General features: G+C 37.1%; 1 protein-coding gene across 1 annotated transcript in view; it reads right to left on the bottom strand.

The window, feature by feature from the left end:
* ERC1 (ELKS/RAB6-interacting/CAST family member 1) overlaps positions 1–20,074 on the bottom strand; it is a 277,653-nt gene that overhangs the window by 168,245 nt on the left and 89,334 nt on the right. The window contains 4 exon segments of the mRNA XM_030447002.1: positions 836–976; positions 2,078–2,218; positions 3,235–3,372; positions 19,696–19,863. Of these exon segments, the coding sequence (XP_030302862.1) occupies positions 836–976; positions 2,078–2,218; positions 3,235–3,372; positions 19,696–19,863 (588 nt within the window).

Below are 20,074 nucleotides of genomic sequence, written 5' to 3'. Positions count from 1 at the left end.
ACATGGGTCGAGTATGTGAGTCGAGTTTCACCATGCAGTATTCTCTGGTGCATTAACATCTACCTTGCACACATGCAGCAGAAATCCTAAACGGGTCTTCAATGACTACTCAGGATTTGATTTCACATTCACTTGAGGAACCAGGACAGAGTTCCAAATTATAGCATAGGCACTCTTCTTAAATTTCTTTTAAAAAGAAATTTTGCCTTTTGTCTTGTTCTAATTTTATCAATTGCAATGCAAACATAAGACAAAGATTCTGTTCAAATTAATTAGCATGCTTCTAACCCTGTGTTATTATTCTGAACATCAAACTCCTACCAGTGTTTCAGCTGTGACTAGCAATGAGATTAAAACAGAAGAACACAGGCTTTACTGGTGGTATATTATTTTCATTTGTTTATATGCATTCCTATGGGCCAGGCCAATCATGTTTCACAATTTAATTGTGTTAACACCTACATGTGTTACTAATTGCTATGTGAAATGTGTAGCTGTTAAATTTTTAACTGTTACACAATTTTAATGGCACAATTACCATGATTACTGTACTGAAGCAGACTAAGTCTTTAATTCCAAGAACCTGTTAAAAAAAAAACAAACATCCCACAGCACTGTTATTGCATATGAAGCCCAAAATTAGCACTCGTGGCTGAAAGTTACTTTCTGATCATCTTAGCTTGCCAAATGGTTGGCATGGACACAACTTCATAGTACTTTCTGAAAAGCAATTCTAAGAATTCAAACTAAAGACTCAAAATTTTTAGTGTAGACATGGCCAATTTGTCAGACACTGAATATTCACATGACTTATGTAAATATGAAGTGAGATTACCTTCTTCAATTGATTTTCCATTTTCAAGCATTCTTCCTTTTTCTGTTCCAATGCAATTTCCAGTGTCTTAAGTCTTGAATCTTTCTTCAGTCCTGATGAAGCTAAGGATGAAGCATGTTCCTTCAGATCCAGTAATGATGACTAAAATAAAAGATGTAAAACAACTATCAAGCAAATACCCTTTATGTACAACTGTTTCTTATGTTGTCTTTATTTTCTTCCTACCCCTTCATGCTATGTTCAGAATCCAACTTATAACAAAATATTCTGTCAGGATGTTCATGTCACTGAGTTAAGGCAGCCTGATTTGATTCCCAATTTCAGAGTAAAAATAAAATGTTGTCTGAATTAATCTAAAAAGAATTTCTAAAGATGGAAGATCCTGTAAACTCAGCCTAGTGCTTCACTGACAGTCATGTTTAAAAAAAATGTTTTAAATAAAACTGTACTTAAAGTTTTAAGTAGTTAGCAGATTTAGCCACAGTATCTAAAACAGAGTGTGCAAAGCTTTTCTGCATATAGCTGCTATGGAGTAAAACCAATTCAAGCTACTTATGTCCAAAAGTCATTTCAACTTCTTGCTTTCTAAACAATTTTTGTGCTATTTTTTTTTTCCTGTCTAATGTTGAATTCCAGGTATATAAAATCTTAGCACTTCCTTGGTGCATTTTACTTTGAGTTTCAAAAAAAAAAAAAGATCTCAAGTAGACTTGAATGTTACAATTTGAAGACAGGAAAAGAGAGCATTTTATATTTCTCTAATATACTTAAACTGATCTGTCTAGCCAACTGGCTCAATACCAACAACCAAGTTAACTATCAAAAAAGGACTCTTCAGGGTCAAAAAAAGAAGCTGTATTGTCTGCATTAAAAAAATAAACATTACTTATACACTTTTGGCACCCAAAGCTTTGATCAGTCTCTGTCCTTTCCTCCCTGTATTTGACAGGAACAAGTTTGTTCCCTACCCTCAGTTTCCTATAACCACAGCTCCAGAAAATGCTATCCTTGACCACCAGTCATTGACTACTAATATGATTAACTGCTGCAGATGAGGGGACTGTGTGCTGTTCTGCTACAGTTCTGAAATATTTATGCTTTGAAAAATCCTCAAACAATCTATTATACTAGATACTTTGTTGAAGGATTATTACTATAAATTAAGAGTTTTGAGCTTAAAAGGAAAGCATATATATATACAACAAAAAATTCTAACACAACAGATTAATTTTGGCAGTCAACCTCTTTCTCTGTGAGATCTCCTTGTAAAATGCTGACTCTCTCTTTCAGGTCCTTAATGTCCTTTTTGTAGTTGTCAATCTCTTCCTGTTTTTCTCGTTCATCTCTGTCACGTGTCTCCTTTAGACGCTCAATGGTCCTCTCCTGACAAGAAAAAGCACTCTGTCAAGAAAATTCCTCCTAGTCAATTCAACTTCTGAGACTTCTTATAACATTTCTTATACACTTGGAATGAGGATTGCAGTGATCCTGACATTTTCTTTTCAGTTGTAAAACAGATCCTCAAGGAGGACACTTGAGAAATCTATGGATTCATTGATAAGAAATATGAGGCTTTCTGTATCTCTGAAAGCTCACAGTACTTTACAATGCAATTTATCTGATCCTGATAATCAAAGTTAGCATAAGCCAGTGTACATTAGACATTGCTTCTTTACTTCTTTTAATGTTATTTTTCCAAAATGAACAGTTAAGTCTGTGACCCTTCAGGGAGTAAGAAGTGTAGTGTATATGTGGCACCATGGTTGATTTACAGTAACAAATGGCAAAAAAGCAATTCTTCTGTACACTTGATGTCAATGGAGCTTTGGTTATCTTGGAAGCTGAAGGGGTGCATGCAAATTCCCCAAACTCAGGCAAAGGTTTATTATAGAGTTTTACATTTATAGAATCTGACAGACTAGGAGCTGTAATCCTGGGTCTCCAGGAATCAAGAAAACATATAAAGTCATTTGAAACAGAACACACCACAACAGAACAGACTAGGCTGTTCCCTCAATCAGCTATCACCTGTGAACTGAGCAAGGGTAAAAAACCATGAGAACAATAAAGCTACAAAAGAAGTGAGATTGAAATATAGCGACATCAATTTTGATTTAACATCAAGAATCAAAACTCTGTTTCAGAGAACCAAATTTTAAAAATAAATTAATTAACATATCTGAACTTGGGCAGGCCTATGGACGAGCCACACGCGGGGCCTGCAGCAGCTTGTGGTGAGGGATGGATGGTAGTATCACCTGTGCTCCCTTCAGCCCCGAGACAGGGGGTCACTGTGCCACTGCACTAGGGATGTCCAGGGAACAGGCAGGAAATTCAACTATAAAGGTTATTAGCACAAGGACCTATCAAAGGAAGGGCCTCAGGCTTCCCATACTCACTTTTTCTGCCAGCGCTTCTTCCAGCGTGGTCAAGGCAGTGTCAGTGTTTGTGGTGTCAGCCTGCAAGGATTTCACTCGATCCTTTAAGCTGCTCATTTGCTTCTCCTTGTCTCTTAGCTGTTCCTGAAGATTTTCAATCTGAAAGAGGAGGAATACATTTTAAGAAGACAGCAAGAAAAATCATGAAAAATCATCTTAAATTCTTTTAAACATATCCTTAAAGCAAAAGAAGTAGGCATAGTTCCTATAATCCTACATCAAAACATCAAAACCACATTAGCAAGGAATGAGTAACATTTCCAGTAATTGGGAAGGAATTCAGAACAAGACAGACTAAATAATATTTACAAGAAAAATATAAAGAAACAGAATTATTCCTACTTCCCAAGGATGCTGAGCCCTGCATGACTGAAGGATGATCAATGTATTAACAGTATGACAAGAAAAAATATATGAAAAACATTACTGCCCAAAAAAGGCACTTGATAATTATAAAGCTGAGAAAAAGTACTATTTTACATATTTCCTTTGGTACTGTCATATTCTTTACTGTAATGGCATGTTGCTTTTTAATCTTAGATGATGGCTTGCTATATGGTACACAATAGTAGAAAATGTGGGTAGAGCATACAGTGGGTAGAAAATACATCACCCTTGTTTTCTGTGAGCGTAGAATTCTATCAGTTTATGAGCTCTTAACACATCTTTTGATAGACTGAGAAGACCTGATGCTAAGCCCATTTTGTGCATACACACAACACAAGAAACAGACACATTAAGATTATGATAACCTGTTGATAACAAACATATCACCAAAGGATTAAACTGGGTAAAGATTTCTCAGTTGCTTCCTCCTGGTTGTTATAGAATCATAGAATTGGCTGGGTTGGACGGGACCTCAGAGATCATCGAGTCCAACCCTTGAACCACTGTTGCGGTTGCTAGACTATGGCACTGAGTGCCACATCCAGTCTCTTTTTAAATATCTCCAGGGATGGAGAAGCCACTACTTCCCTGGTCAGCCCATTCCAATGCTTGATCACTCTCTCCGTAAAGAATTTCTTTCTAATATCTAACCTAAACTTCCCCTGGCACAACTTAAGACCATGCCCTCTTGTCTTGTTGAAAGTCGTCTGGGAAAAGAGACCAACCCCCCCCTGGCTACACCCTCCTTTCAGGGAGTTGTAGACAGCAATGAGGTCTCCCCTGAGCCGCCTCTTCTCCAGGCTGAACAGCCCCAGCTCCCTCAGCCTCTCCTCATAGGGTCTGTGCTCGAGTCCCTTCACCAGCCTGGTTGCCCTCCTTTGGACCTGCTCCAGGACCTCAATCTCCTTCCTGAACTGAGGGGCCCAGAACTGGACACAGGACTCGAGGTGTGGCCTCACCAGCACTGAGTACAGGGGCAGAATCACTTCCTTGGACCTGCTGGCCACACTGTTCCGGATACAGGCCAGGATGCCATTGGCCTTCTTGGCTACCTGGGCACACTGCTGGCTCATGTTCAGCTTCCTGTCAATCCAGACTCCCAGGTCCCTTTCTGCCTGGCTGCTCTCAGCCACTCTGTGTCCAGCCTGTAGCACTGCTTGGGGTTGTTGTGGCCAAAGTGCAGGACCCGGCACTTGGCCGTGTTGAACCTCATCCCGTTGGAATCAGCCCAACTCTCCAGTCTGTCCAGGTCCCTCTGCAGAGCCCTCCTGCCTTCCAGCTGATCCACACTCCCCCCCAGCTTAGTGTCATCTGCGAATTTGCTGATGATGGACTCAATCCCCTCATCTAAATCATCTATAAAGATATTGAACAGAACTGGGCCCAACACTGATCCCTGGGGGACACCACTAGTGACCAGCCGCCAACTGGATCAGCACCGTTCAGCACCACTCTCTGGGTCCGGCCCTCCAGCCAGTTCCTAACCCAGCACAGGGTGCTCCTGTCCAAGCCACGGGCTGATAGTTTTTTCAGGAGGATGCTGTGGGAGACGGTGTCAAAGGCCTTGCTGAAGTCCAGGTAGACCACATCCACAGCCTTCCCCTCATCCACCAGGTGAGTCACCTGATCATAAAAGGAGATCAGGTTGGTCAGGCATGACCTGCCCTTCCTAAAACCGTGCTGGCTGGGTCTGATCCCTTGCCCATCCTGCAGGTGCTGTGTGACTGCACTGAGGATGATCTGTTCCATGACCCTGCCAGGCACTGAGCTCAGGCTGACGGGCCTGTAGTTTCCTGGGTCCTCTTTCCGGCCCTTTTTGTGGATTGGCGTGACATTCGCCAACTTCCAATCATCTGGGATGTTGTTGCTGACAAGTTCTTGGGTCAGCAAATGTACATCAGGAACGGGTGAATGACATGTGGCATGTAAGGTAACTATGTCCTAAACACTTGTAGCAAGATAATCTCTCAAAAACATCTGTAAGAAACAGTGTAACCAGACAACCCCATTTGGTAAACTAGATTAAAAGCATTAAGTAGTCTTTTTGCTTCAGCTGTTGAACAGCAGTTAGCAGCTCCTTGGTTACTGGAAATAGAGCAATTATCCTCACATTTTACTCTTCAGCCCTCAGTTTACTCTGGTAAAACTGAGCTCCTGTGATAACAAGACAAATTACTATTTAAACACGTCTTCTACATCTTTGCTATCGCCATTAAAATGAAACCTGGAACACAGTTTCAGGAAATGGTCTGGATCTGTGATGATTAATGTGAAAGATTTTGCAGGAGACTGGACATCTAGTCACATGTAACAGTAGATGTTTTTAAGTAGAAGCTAGGAAGAAGAACAACCTCATTCAGGGAAACCCTTGCTATTGCTTCTTTGTAGCCCATGGCTATGGAATGAGTCTCCTGGTGTAAGACTCTTCGTATGGTCTTTTTTTAAAAAAATTTCTAAAAAAATTCTTTAATGCAAGTATATGTAAACTTGTCATCCACCTTTTTACACAATTTATACACAACTGATAGCAGAGAAGAACTACATGAGCTTTTTTTTTTTTTTAAAGGAATGCACTGAAATTGTTTTTTTTTTAATCTTTGTCATTATCTTCTATTAGAAAGAAGTATTTAACCTTTAAGCTATGCTTCAAATGTATATTTGGTCACAACACAAATACCACTACAAAGCAAATTTGAAAGACCATCAAAAAAACAACCACTGACATGCCATGGGAGTCAGACATAAATGTAAGAACTGAAAAATCCTTTATACCTTCAGATCTATGATTCAGTGCTTTACTAGCACATGCTTGTATCCCATGGAGCTTAAGAAGGAACTCTGCTAGTACAGATTGAAAAGTTCTCCTGGCACCCACATGTACAGCTCCTGAGGAGGTAGGATCCCCAGGAGCAGCCTACGTGGCTGCTTTTGACCTTAGGAGCTTTCAGTGTCGTCAGCTGTCTAGACAGGCTGGCTGTTTAGACAGCCAACCATGAAAATATACTACAAAGAAGGGTGAGCTATTCTTAGACTCGTGTTTACTTCTGGAGGTGAAATGCTCTTTCAAAAGGCTCCAACTGGCTGAAGAGGGGATAGTGTCGGGTGACTTTCTGCTGTGAGCAAACCACACAGAAGAGACAGCTAAATAATTAATTTTCAGCATACATTGAGGTGCTTGCTAAGGCAGCACAAACATTTGCACAAGTACAGGATGCATTTTCATGTTTCAGTCAGACCGTTCAACAGCACTGCTACATCTTCCCATTGAAAGTGTACCTTACAGTATTCCAAGAAACAAAAATAAAGTTAAAAAAGTCAAATAAAATAAAATAAATGCAATTGGAAGAAAGTGTGAATCTGTATATTCTTTCAGTCTATATGCATACTTTTCAGTCCAGAGTAATGAATGATGTTTTTTGTTATCATCCAGGGAACAGGAGACACACTGAAATGTTGTAAGTCACACTAACACCTTAGCACTACCTAAAGAACACACTCTGCCTACAGCTGTGTCTTTGCAGGGTCAGATAACTGACAGTCCCCAGCAGAGAGATGTCCTTAAAACTACAAATTATAACACTTCTATAATAATAGATGCAATATTTTATTTATTATATAGTATAAAATTGTTGTCTTTATTCCATTTTTCTCCCAGATCTGCACTACTATACATATTATAAAATGTAGGCTCACCAAAAATACATAATCCTAAGAAAAAAGCAAAAACCAATCTATACTTGGCTTATATAGTTAACAAAGAATTTCACTTTTATGTGCTTACAAGTAGCTTTAGAATCTGTTTCAAAAAGAATGCATAATATATGTATTTGTTTTACTATCCCTTTTTCCTACGCAGCCAACCAAAAAAAGTAATTCTAAACAATTTCTTAAAGAACAGATAGAAATAAAGCAAATGTAACCAAAAGAGGGTCTTTCTTTCCTCCCTGGCAAAAGATTAAATAAATCACAATGGAAACACCAGGCCCTCTGGAAAACATTAAGGGACGAGAATTGAACCAGCACTGCTTAATCTTCAAATATTTGGAAGACAACAAATTTCCTCTGAAATGTTCAATAAATCTAAGGAATATGTATTACTGTACAAAATTTCCAAAAAGAAAAAAAATTTTTAAAAATATATGCTATTATTAGATTATTACTAATCTTAATTCTTCCCATATATACTTATTTTTCAGGGTAAAGACAGCTGTCTATGGATAAGCTGGCAACACTCAGCTTACTGTACATATATACACTGGAATAATCTGTTTGGCATACTGATTTCCACATCAATAATGATTTACTGAAATCTTTTTTTCCAACATTACCAGTTGTCAGGCACTATCATATTTCAGCCTGGGTGATTTATTTCTAGTTGTGTGGAACTAATTATTTTGCTTTCCAGCCCTGAAGCACAGGCATGGAGGCAGAAGAAGTTTTCTCTGGCATTCTGTTCCAAAGGCAAGGAAGCATTCTACTTTTTGCAAAAAAACCCCAAAAAACTTCACTGAAAACTCCAAGCAAATGCAAATTAAAAACAGCCCAAGGACTTACATGAGACCCATCCAGTTTAATACCCATCAAAGCCATTAGATTCCAAATTCTTTTAGTTAGAGGTTACTACTGGATCCTTTGCATCATGTTTCAACCAGAAAACCTTTCTGTAGAACTGTTGTGAACCCTAGGATATTTAGAAATTGAACACCTGGAAAAGAATTTCTATTTTACCAGTGAATTTCAAATTAGAATAAATCAAGTAGGTTACAATAGAAAATTGAGAGGGATCTGAATTTAAGAAATTTTGTTCCTAAACTTTATTAATGAGAGATCACCTTAAGTCCTGAAAGACTGTTCAAGAAAGCTATACTATTTGATTCATAAATAGTACTATGTTTCTGAAAACAATTCTTTGGAAACCATAATGAAAGCTTATTAGCAGATATTAGTGGTCAGTTTTATAAGATTAATCTGCAGTTTTATAAATGTCACACTGAAAACCTCATCATTATAATTGCCTTCCTATTGCACATCTTGCTAAAGTACCACTACAACAGTTCTGCATGAGTTGTAATAATTTATTTTAGTATTAACAAATTCCTGTGTTGAGGGGGGACTCTAGTTCACCACTGCATGGATGGAACCAAAATGTGATCTTTTGCATGTGTGTTAGGTCCATTTCAGCCTCTGGTACAAGATGCTGCTTTTCAAGTCCCCTGTGAAGTAAGTTCTGTCACACAAATGAGTACCATTCACATTATTATATTGAATCAATTAGACTGAAAATAATATTCTTGCTATTAATTTTAAGGTTAAATTTCTAATAGCAACAATGTGCTAAAGCTAAGTGAGTGCTGAAGCTTGTTGAGGGGATGAAATTTTTAAGCTGAAGTTCAGGACAGACCAAAACAATTTCCCTTTTTTCCGTAACAGTTTGGCAAACACAAGTCAGAGTTCCTTGCAAAGTTCAGTGGCATTCAGTATGCTCTTTTTGCTTTGTTATCCAACTGATAGACATAAACATGGTTTTATCTTTTCAAGTCAGTTCAGATCCTTGTTCTTGAATCATCATACTAAAAGTAATACTCAAGTTTGCAATTTTGTAACATTTGTTAACGAGAAAGTAAATTAAAGAGAGTGTGGAATGCAAGATACCAGTTGTGGTCTCTCTCTCTGTGTTTTAAAAAAGCTTTAAATTCTGGAGTCTCATTTAACACTTCAGTGTAGAGATGCTGAACTGTTCAGTTAAGCAGTAAACACTTGTGCAGATTACATTAATTTTGCTACTCAGTGAAGACTGGATTGATTTTTATTTTGCCTCCCAAGAAAGTTTTCTTCATTTCACTTCTTCTCTACTTCAATGGTTACCTGGAACTTGACTGTCTTTACAATATCATATTAGAATATCATTGTGCACTTTGGAAATGCCCTGATGCTGCTGAATCTGACAGCAGGACGCTGTTGTGCCTTGAACTGGTACAGAGAATCTTAAACCAGAAGACTTTAGTCCCCTGGCTAAAAACTATAAACATACAGTTGACTTATAAAAGAGAACAGGCTAGAGGGGTTGGGGAGGGAATGGAGAGGTCAGGACAAAAAGAGAATTAGAGGTGGAGAAACTCCAGCATAGTGCAAATCTTGAGCAGTCAATCCATGGCTATTTAGGTCCAGTTAACACGAAGAATGGCTCCCATTAGGGAAAACCAAAAACTTCCTCGCTTTCTCAGAAGGCAAAATCTTTTGGTCATTTTTAGTCTCATGATTTCCAATCTGCAAAGTCCTTTGAAATTAGCATGAAGTTTACAGTGTTTTGTTTTACAAATTAAGCACTTTGTTGCTATGCAGCTTAGAAAGCACAATGAATGTATTTTTGTGATGTCTATTTAAAATAAAACCTTAATTTTCAAAGAAATGTATGGAAAACATAAACAGGCATATGGTTACTGCTTCAAAAGGAAGAAACTTGCACACAGCAAAACAAAGCTTATAAAAAATATCTAGGAATTGCAGGACACCTAACACAATTATTGCTTTATTATTGACCTAACTTTGCACAGACAATTAGGTAATGAGGTTGATTTGAGTAAGAATGGTACATAGGAAGAAGGGGTGCTACAACAAAAATTGGCTTAACTTTATAGACAGTTAATTATTTTGTACCTTTGGTGAAGAGGCAACAAACAACTGACACATACAAAAGAATATTCTTTTTCCAGTGCTTTTTCATATGAAGGAACTTTGTAAGTAGATTTTTATCAGCCAGAAAAGCAGTTCAGCTATGTTTACATAAGTAGTCTCTAAGGACAATTCCATCCTTTTTATTTTCTGTTGCCCTCCTTTCCCTTGCATACCTAATCATCCTTTGGTAGCACCAGTTTGCTGACAGATCACTGCAAAGTAGAACTAAGAAGAACAGTCACCATAAACTGAGCTGTACTTACGATAGCTTCCAAACAGTAAAGAACTCCCTATAACATGCTCCCTAGAACAGTGTTTAAACCAGATGTTTCAAATAATATTCTGAGAATATTAATACGTTAATACATGTTTTCAACCCATCTTTTCTGCTAGTAAATATCTTGAATTTTCTTCAAAACTTTAAACACAATTCTATGACTATAGTCTGTTGTTTCTGAAAACTGATATTGAAAGGCATTTTCCTTACAAGCTTCTAAGGAGTCTCAAGAATAATTCGAGTCAGGGAAAAAGAAAAAAGAAGTCAAGACTCCAAAACTGAATATTGATTTGCTATATAACCTAAATTCACATTTTCAGGGGAGCCAACATACATGTTCTTAAGATATGTCTCAGTTCCAAACCAAATTATGCATTAGCAATAAATCGCATCCTTTGACAGCTGTAAACCAGTTAAATTTAGTGAAGAAAATTGCTTCATTCTGAGGCAGTTCAAGAATATCCATAGCCCAGCCTAGTAAAAAAAAAAAACCAACTTTAAATTGTAAAATCCTACCATGGACACTGGCCAATCCAGAACAGGGTTTTGAAACAAGGAGTGCAGGGGGAAGAACTCCTTCCAACCCGCTGATATTGGTTACACCTTAAAGCACACAGGCTTTAATATGAATAGACAATACTTTATGTAATATGCAAATTAAATAACAAAAGTGTTCAGAAAATATTTGTTACAGCAATATGTGAACCAGTTGTTAATTACATAAACTATTACAAAAATCTCTATCACTGGTTTATCTTAAAGCTTCACTGAATGACCCCTTGTTTTTGCTGGTATTCACTGGCTAAGAAAATTTATTCATTATCTTCCACCAAAAAGATTTCAACCTGGTTTTGTTAAGACAATTTATTGGTTTCAACCTAAGTTAAACAAATTCATTCATCTAAGTAAGTCAAAAAAGAACACCGCTGTTATAAATAATAAAATAAATTCTTTTAGACTTTGATTCTCAACTGCAATGAAACACTTTTATATATTACTCATTTTCTTCATATGTTAAAATGTGACTTCTACTGAGAATTCTGAGAAGTCTCAGAAAAAACTGAAAACAAAGTTCATTGCAGAAAAAATACAAGTAGTATAATTTGGAATTCAAAATAAAGAAAATCAAAACCACTTCATTGTGGAAGGCTAATAAAACAAAAATTGGAACGTGTAAATGCTAATTTAGATCTGATATTTTGTTTTGCATGAAGCAGAATAAAATTAAGAAGTTGTGACATTGCTTTTAGAAAATCAAGCTGCACAAGGTTATATAACATTAAAAAAGTGTCAAGTGAATAACCTACTCTACTATGAATTAAATTTCTTTCCTTGAATAAACTAAGTACAGTGTTTTATTGATTACTGCTGTGAAACACACTTTATTATATAGCAGTTTGATCTTATATAGCCAGGAACAGTGATGCTATTTTCCTGACTTGCCTTACCAGAGTAAGGATACCATAACTAGACACATCCCTGCTTAGATACATACCCAGTGCAGCACTACAGATTCCATTCTCATTACAAAAAAAGAGGGTGATGAGAGAAGACATTAAGAAGGGAAAGGCTTTACTCATCACAGGCCTGCAATACCCAAGAATGGAAATCAGGGAGCAGGAAAGACCACACATTAAGGCAGACAAATGGATAGGATGGGAACATGGGATTTAATGTTAGCTATAAAGGAAATCCTCACCGTAAATTAAACTCCATTTACAACATCATTTAGGATCACTCAAGCAGAAGGCTGTACAACTTGAACAAAGATTTAAAATGAGATTTGGACTCAGACACTAAATTACTTCGTCCAAATCACATTAAAATTATCAAAGAAATACTCTAAGGTAAAACTGTGCTAAATCAGAGGGGAGAGCTCTGGAAAGGAGGGATCCATGCCCAGTCAACTGTGATTGTCTTGTTTCATTCTCCTAGAGAGGATACAAAGCAATGAATAGGAAGGGATTAGGAAGTCATACTGTAAATAACACAACTGTGTGCATGCCTGGGTATTCATCAGTATTTATTTATCACTGCTCTCATAGAATTACCTCAAAACAGTGATAGGTGACTAAATATCAAATTCTCAGATAAAATTCTTTCACATTGCATGCTCAAAAAACGTATTAAACCAACATATTAAATTAGTATAATAATTTCATAATATTCTTTCCATTTTACACCACAGGCTGGGATAGGCAAATCAACACTCCAATTTATACTGAAAATACAGGCTGGGAGGAGCAGAGAGTGGCCCTTTCATCCAGAATTTCTGTGTCTAAAACCATGCTTCAGCCATCATTGTCAGAAGGTATCTGACAATGGATAAGTGAAATCACAGGCTTGATAGCTACTCATGCCTCATGACAGTCCTGAATGACTGTCTAAATACTGTGCAGAGAACAACCTTAGAAGAATGTCTAGCCTGGTGGATTCAAAATTCACTCTTGAATCCAGGAAAATATTGATTTAAAGTGAAAAATCACTCCTTCCTTGTTCTACTGAAGATCCCTAAGTTGGCTAATGCAATCGCTAATGTCTGTTCCAGACATGGCTCAGACAATTCCCCCAGGAGGAGAAAACGCCTGGATGCCTGGTGACCAATGCCTTGGAAATTGTGAAGTCTTGCAACCCAGAGAGCAATGAAAAGCCATGAGAGGAAGACTGATGTAAGCAACCCCAAAAATGGCACACGCCCTTGCTTTTCCTGCCTCTTCAATCACAGCAACATTTGTATTTATCCAGCACGACAGTGAATACACCAACAAAGCTTATTAGCTTTATCTTGCCAGAAAAGCTACGCGTTTAATTTATAATGAAGCCAAGAGGCCCCACAGTTGGCTGTTTTCCCAGATCCCTTCAAGAAACCAGAATCTGTCACTCCCACTACCAATGAGTAATGTTTCATCTTGCCAATCAAGGTTATCTCAAGTCACAAGAAGAACATAATATTAAATTACTGCTCTTCTTTGAGGAATACTAGAAAAAAAAAACCAAATAAACAAACAAACAAAAAAAACCCAAACAACTTATTCCATAAATGACAGATTTGCTGAATTGTGGTTTCATTGTTTTTTAGAATGCTGGAGCACAGATATTACCAGAAACTCCAGTGGAGTTTTATCTAATGATATTTTGATAGAGATGAAAGATTAATTTTCTCCAAAATTTTCTGTTATTGCTCTAAATGATGATAATACTTCTATCTAAAAATCTTACCCTATCTGGTAAAAAAGAGACAAAGAATAACATACAAAACCAAAAGAGACAGAGGATAACAAATTAGACAGAACAGCTTCTGGAAATGTCTAAAAGCCATGAGTTCTAACTTTGTTATGTTCAGTGGTAGTCAGCAAGCCTACAACAGCAAGGCTTGAATGAAAGAAACAGTAGCAACAAAAGAGGTCTCATAACCCTCCAGGGAGATGAAGGGATGAATCCCCTGTGACTCGACAAGACACATCTTTGAGGTCATGCCTGTCAGTTTTAATAAAGAAGCTGGCACAAGCCTGCAGGGACTTTAGGTCTTTCTTCTGTGGCATCTGAAATCTCAAAACCAGGTTTGGAACCAGTTCAGTGGCATGCCTTGAGATCTGGAGTAAAAGGAGCAGAAGTATGGCTTTTTCTGCAGGATATATTTACAGAAATACTCTTGGATTTGCACTGCTTTTTAAGCCACAGAGTTCCTGAAGAAAAGTAGCTACCTCATTAGTCCTAGCTGAGCAGAAATCCCAACCTATCTTCATTTACCCTCCTTTCTGGGTTGATGGAGTAGACTAATACAATCCTGGAGCACTGTACAGTGCTCCCCCTTAAATGCTCGTGATTCAAGCATATAAAAAGCCAGAGAATAACCTTGCACACAGGTATATAACAGAGGCAAAAAGTTATACAGAGGGCATAAACTCACCTACTTTGTAAGTGTACATGCAGATCATCTTTATTGGGACAATCTTACTTTGTTCTTTTCTGTATGGTTTGCACAACCAGACATGCTGCAGCTTTGAAGAGGCCATCGTGTACACTAATTCCAGAGGATTTTTAGGCATTGTCATCTAAAAGAGTCTCAAAGGGATATCTAACAATGCATTCTGCATTTTATTAATTCCTTAAAAAACATACATTCCTTCACCTGCTAGGCAATCTCAAGGCAATGTAGCAAGACAAACCTCTCTTAGGGAACGGTGCTTCAAGGTCCAATCAGGTGTTCCAGCAGAGACTCATGAGCAATGCTCCAAGCCTATGGCTCTCAGAGTTGACTAGCCCGGATCGGTGCTGTTGCTCCAAGAGCAACTGGCCTCTCTGCTAGCTAGCCCAGGACTGAGCTGAGCCTGTGCTTCAGGCCTCATCTTTTATTGGCCCCCTGGTCCTGCTCATGCGCAGTGGGGGCCCACCCTAATCAGGCACAGGTGGGCTTAACACAAGCTCATGCTCACTACCTGGTAATTAGTGGCACCTGGTTGCCTTGTTACACTACAAGGCAACATCAAGGAAGATTAAACTGAATTAAGTGTTTGAGAATGCATCCCCTTCTCTGTGCTCTCTTGCCTCTTCAGAGTTGGAGCAGAAGAGATGCCTGACGAGTTAAATCTACTTCACAGTTAAGGAATGGAAAGGAAATTATCCTTAAAGTATAACCACTGAGTTTTAAAAATTATGAATACTACACCAACACTGCTATTGTACTCGCTATGATCACTAATAATTTGAAACAACTGAGTTATAAATTTTATTTGCAGTCCATCTATCCTGCCAAACAGTATTTTTTATCATTAAGCATAGGATAATTTTATTTAATTTTTCTTTCTAAGCTTTTTGAAAAGCAGAGGGCATTTACTTCCTCTGGAGAAAGGCAGTGCTTCTTATCCAAAAGAGCAGGAAATCTGAATTTGGAGCCTTCCCAAATACTAGCTAAACAACTAATATCAGCATAGGCAAAAAAATACAAATAATATTAATAATAAAAAAAAAATCATGTGTTCTTCCTTTCTCACATGTCAATTATTAAATAGTGTCTGAGGAACACCCAAAGCAAGAGGTGACTGATTCACTGCTTTTTTCTTCTTTCAGGATAACTGTAACTTATCTTTTGTCCCAAATGCTAGTTCTCTAAAATGCTTTGATTGCAAAGTATTGATTTTTTTTCTGCCCTATTCCTTTTCATGCTGATCCAGTAATACAGATAGACAGATGTGGCAAAGATAATAACGAAACACAATGTAATTTTTTTCAGGTTTTCTAATTTGCCCAGAATGGTCCCTATCTTATTTTTTGACATATTCCCCTTGCCTGGAGTTCTAACAACTGAAAATGAGATTTTATTCAAGATTTATTTTCAATGAAATGAAAAAAAAATATTCTGAAGCTCTATTAAACTTTTTGAATCCATTGTTCAGACATAAAGCTAAAACTTATTTCTGCACTCTCCAAATTTCTAGCATTTGCCCTATTTCTGTTGTCTCAAATAAAGTTACTAAGAAGGGGCATCACTGTAGGAGCTTAGCACTGGAAGGATTCCAGAATTTAAAATGAGAGCATATATTTTGGTGCCTGCTGGGTATCAGCAGTGATTCTGATTGTCATGTTAATTTTTCAGATATCTGTTGCTCAAAACCTCCTTCTGTGTCTTTTATTTGACCTCTAATCAGTCAGTAAACTTTCATTACTTCATATGGATTTAAGAAACACTGAAATGTATACTTTCTAGTTCACCACCATTAATCAGTACAGCAATGGTATTAACAGTTCATAAAACAAACTATGCAGTGACCTGTGTCAGTGGGTCCAAGCAAAGACCCAGTAGTAAAGTATGCACTTTAAATAATTTTTGTGTCAACAAGAGACATTGCAGAAAGTTGGTAAAGTATGGTTTTGGGCACCACTCCAAACAAATTCTTGACAGTATCATCATAGCAGGTGATTACGTATCTAAAATAGTCACAGATACTAAAATAAAAAAAATAAAAAAAGTATGAACATAAGTCCAAATGCTCAGCATAGCCATTTTGCTATGGCTATATCACTATATCAGTAGTAGAGGTGGTCTCCCTAAATTTTGAAAGCAAGTCAACACCATTCTAAATGGGTAAATTATGCAAGTTAACGATTTGTCAATAAATTCCTTCCTTTTCAACATCTTATGATTTTAGCCTTTTTAAAATTTCTTTTTACCTAGCATTAAAAAAAATTAGTGTTTAATGTTTAGCTCATTAGAATACACATTTCAAAAATATTCTAAGATATGATTATATGTTGAGGAAAGAGTATTTGGTAAAAACTAATTGAATACTGTCCTCTAATTAATTCTTTATTTGGCTAAACTCCTTCAACATACCAAACTGTACCCCATACCTACTCCTAAGTGCAAAGAACAGTTTTATGCTGCTGCCATTGTTTCCAAATATCCATAGAAAAATATTTTACAGTGCACAAGAGGAAAAGCTGGTTTTGTACCACATGCCTTTTGTAGTCTTTTCACTTTATTCAATTAAAATGCCCAAGTACCGCTTAAATCAGGTTGATAAACTGAAAATAAGATCAGACAACCAAGTAAAAAAAAATACTATGACCTCTGAAGGTACTTTAAACTGTACCTTCTAGATCTTCAATTGGAATACACAAACTGAAACCTGATCTGTCTTAACATTTCAGTTTATCATCAGAGGGAGGAATAAAAAGACTATTGTGCATGGAGGCAAAAGTTTAAAGACTGCACTTTCAAAACAAAAAAAAAAAAGGAACAGTCTGTGCACTTTAATAAGGTGGAAACAAAAAAACCAAACAAAAAAAACAACAATAAAAAAAACCCTGCAGTTTGCAAGCTGTAAGAGAAAAACCTTTACATGAGAGGAGTTACAAGCTCCTCAAGTTCCAGGTAGAGGGAAGATATACCATCTGTACAGTCAGAAAAGGATAGGCATATTTATCAAATAAGAATGTGTCTTCACAATTTTCTCTAGCACCTGAAATAGACTTTATTCATGTTCTCATGACTTTCACAGTCTGAAGAGAAGAATGAGATCTGACCCTCCTTCAGTATATTCTCAAGCTCTGCTTTTCTGTGGAAAAATATTAAAGAAAACAAGAAAATGCAAAGCCCAATCTATAGAAAATCCCAAACCAAGTCTTAGGTTCCAGGTCTAGACAACCTATTCAGTGAAAGGCATCAATCCTAAAATTTCTAAGGACTGAATTGGTCCTCATTTCAGATACAAGTATTGTCAGCTGGATTCTCCATAAAAATATTCTAGCTTGCTAATTATAGAAACTGAAAAAATAATATTTTGATTTTAAAACTTCCCAATTTAACTGGTCATGTTAAAGGAAATTATTCCAACACCTTGAAGGCTGAAGTGAATTCAAACCTCTTCATATGATTCTAGCTAGTAGCAGGAAAGGTATTTTTCTGTAGATAGGTTTTATGTTTCTTTGTTCAAGAAGCTCAGAGATAGGTTTACAAAACATTTCAAATTGCTGTTTATTATAGAGGTGTTGTCCTCTGTTGAGCTATCTATGAGAACAAGATCTCCAGATCTTTACATCTAAAAGCTTGACTCCTTACTTTCCAGTCTAAAGAGACCAGGTACTCTTACTTAAAAGCGGCAGCAAACTAACCACAAAAAACAGGCTAGCCTCATGAAGTGACAAGATAAAAGCATCTTGATATCAATTACAGTGGTCTCAAGAAAATAAGTGTAATAATGAGTGAAAAGGGAACCATTAGCACTGCCTATAAATGAACCAATGAAAGACCATCCTGAAGAGTTAACCAAAGCAAATCAGAAAATGTGTGAAAAAAACAACATAAGAGTAAATGGAAGCAAAAGAATCTCACTGACATTTAACACTAAAGCAATTGTCAGATTCCCCACTTCCTGGCTGAACAGTCAGCTGGGTTCTCAATCAGTGTTTGGAGGGTGTGTGACCAATTTTGAAAACAAAGAGAAAGCATAGCACACTAATAAGAAATCTATAAGTATTTCTAAAAAGATGAACAATCAAAAAATGAGACCAGGAAGATTGAAAATTAGGGCTCTGATGTAGATCTTTTGACTGACTTATGGCTAAAATCCATGCCTGAACTTCCATTCCTACCTGAAGTTTGATGTAACAGAACTGAATATTACCTAAACCCTCATCATTCACAGCTACATACTAGCAGAAAAGGCACTGGCCAGGCATCAGAAATTACTCAATATTCTGAACTATTAAAATTACAAGAATTACATAGAATTGCTTAAAGGTCTAGGAAAAAAAAACAAAAACCAAATATTCACAGCATAATACATTAAATACCAGCTCCAAGAGCTTATCTAAAAATACAGAGGAAAAGTATTCTATTAATTAAAATTTATTGTGATACATGCATTTCTTTCTTTTTACCATGTTTAGCAGCCATTTGGGAAATATTGTGTGCAATTTGCAAACAATCATCTACAGTGACATTCATTGCCCTAGGACTCAATGCCTTTTGGGAAACCTCTCTAATTTCCCTGACAGAGTCTACTTTTTCTTATTCAGACCTCCTCCATTTCACTGACAAGACCTAAATTTTCTTATCCAGAAAGATATGCAGGATAGTCTGAACCCTGACTGTCCTATTCTAATAGTTCCCAAGAAATATTAAGTGGGATAAAGTAGCATTTTAGAAATGAAAGCTGCACAGTTTTTCTCAGTTACAGAGTAATCATCCTAATTGCTTCTAACTGATACAGCCTTCATTGACTCACAGACTGAAGTCAGCCACTCAGTACCCTCTGCTTCAAATCTGCCCAGTGTTAAGGTGGAGGGTGTGAAAGGTTTGATTTTTCAGATGAAGTGCCTTTCAGCAAATACTTCAGTCGTTGTTAACAGTGAAGTGGAAACAGAAGCAGCACAGGCAACCCATGAAAGGCAACAACCTGTGCTTTGAATACTCTCTATTTTTTTCTGCAAACTGAAATTTGTCATTCACAGTCTTCCCACTACACAAATGGACTCAATCATTAACCTCCAACATGTAATATTTAGTTCAGACTTTTGACAGGCTTAGAAAGTGAGATGCATTAGAGATGTGTGTCTTGCTTAGACCTCTACAATCTTACCTTCTTCTGAAGAACATTAACTTTACGTTCCTTCACCTCTAACATGTCTTTGAGGTCATGGATCTCTCCTGCTTGAGTCCCCTTCTCCTCTGCCATCTCCTGAATCTGCTTTGTCTTCTTATTTAGCATAGTCTCCTTCTCTTCCAGGCGTAATCGTAATGCATCCACCTAGATTCAGACATGCAGAAACAGGGTTTAACACTAAAGGAGAGAAATTTTAGAAAAGTCAAACTACACCTCCACAAGAGAATAAGTACTGTCAAATTACAAACAGATTTAGAAAACTAACATCTTTTATGTTAAGACATCAACATGCAAAAGCTTGCATTAGAACAGTTATTACATGTGGTACAAGACAAAAGTTAAAACAATCAAATGT

This window comes from Calypte anna, chromosome 1 (genome assembly GCF_003957555.1).
Source record: "Calypte anna isolate BGI_N300 chromosome 1, bCalAnn1_v1.p, whole genome shotgun sequence".
Classification (NCBI taxonomy): domain Eukaryota; kingdom Metazoa; phylum Chordata; class Aves; order Apodiformes; family Trochilidae; genus Calypte; species Calypte anna.
Note: the sequence above shows the minus strand (reverse complement) of the source record. Positions and strands in the feature narration are given on the sequence as shown.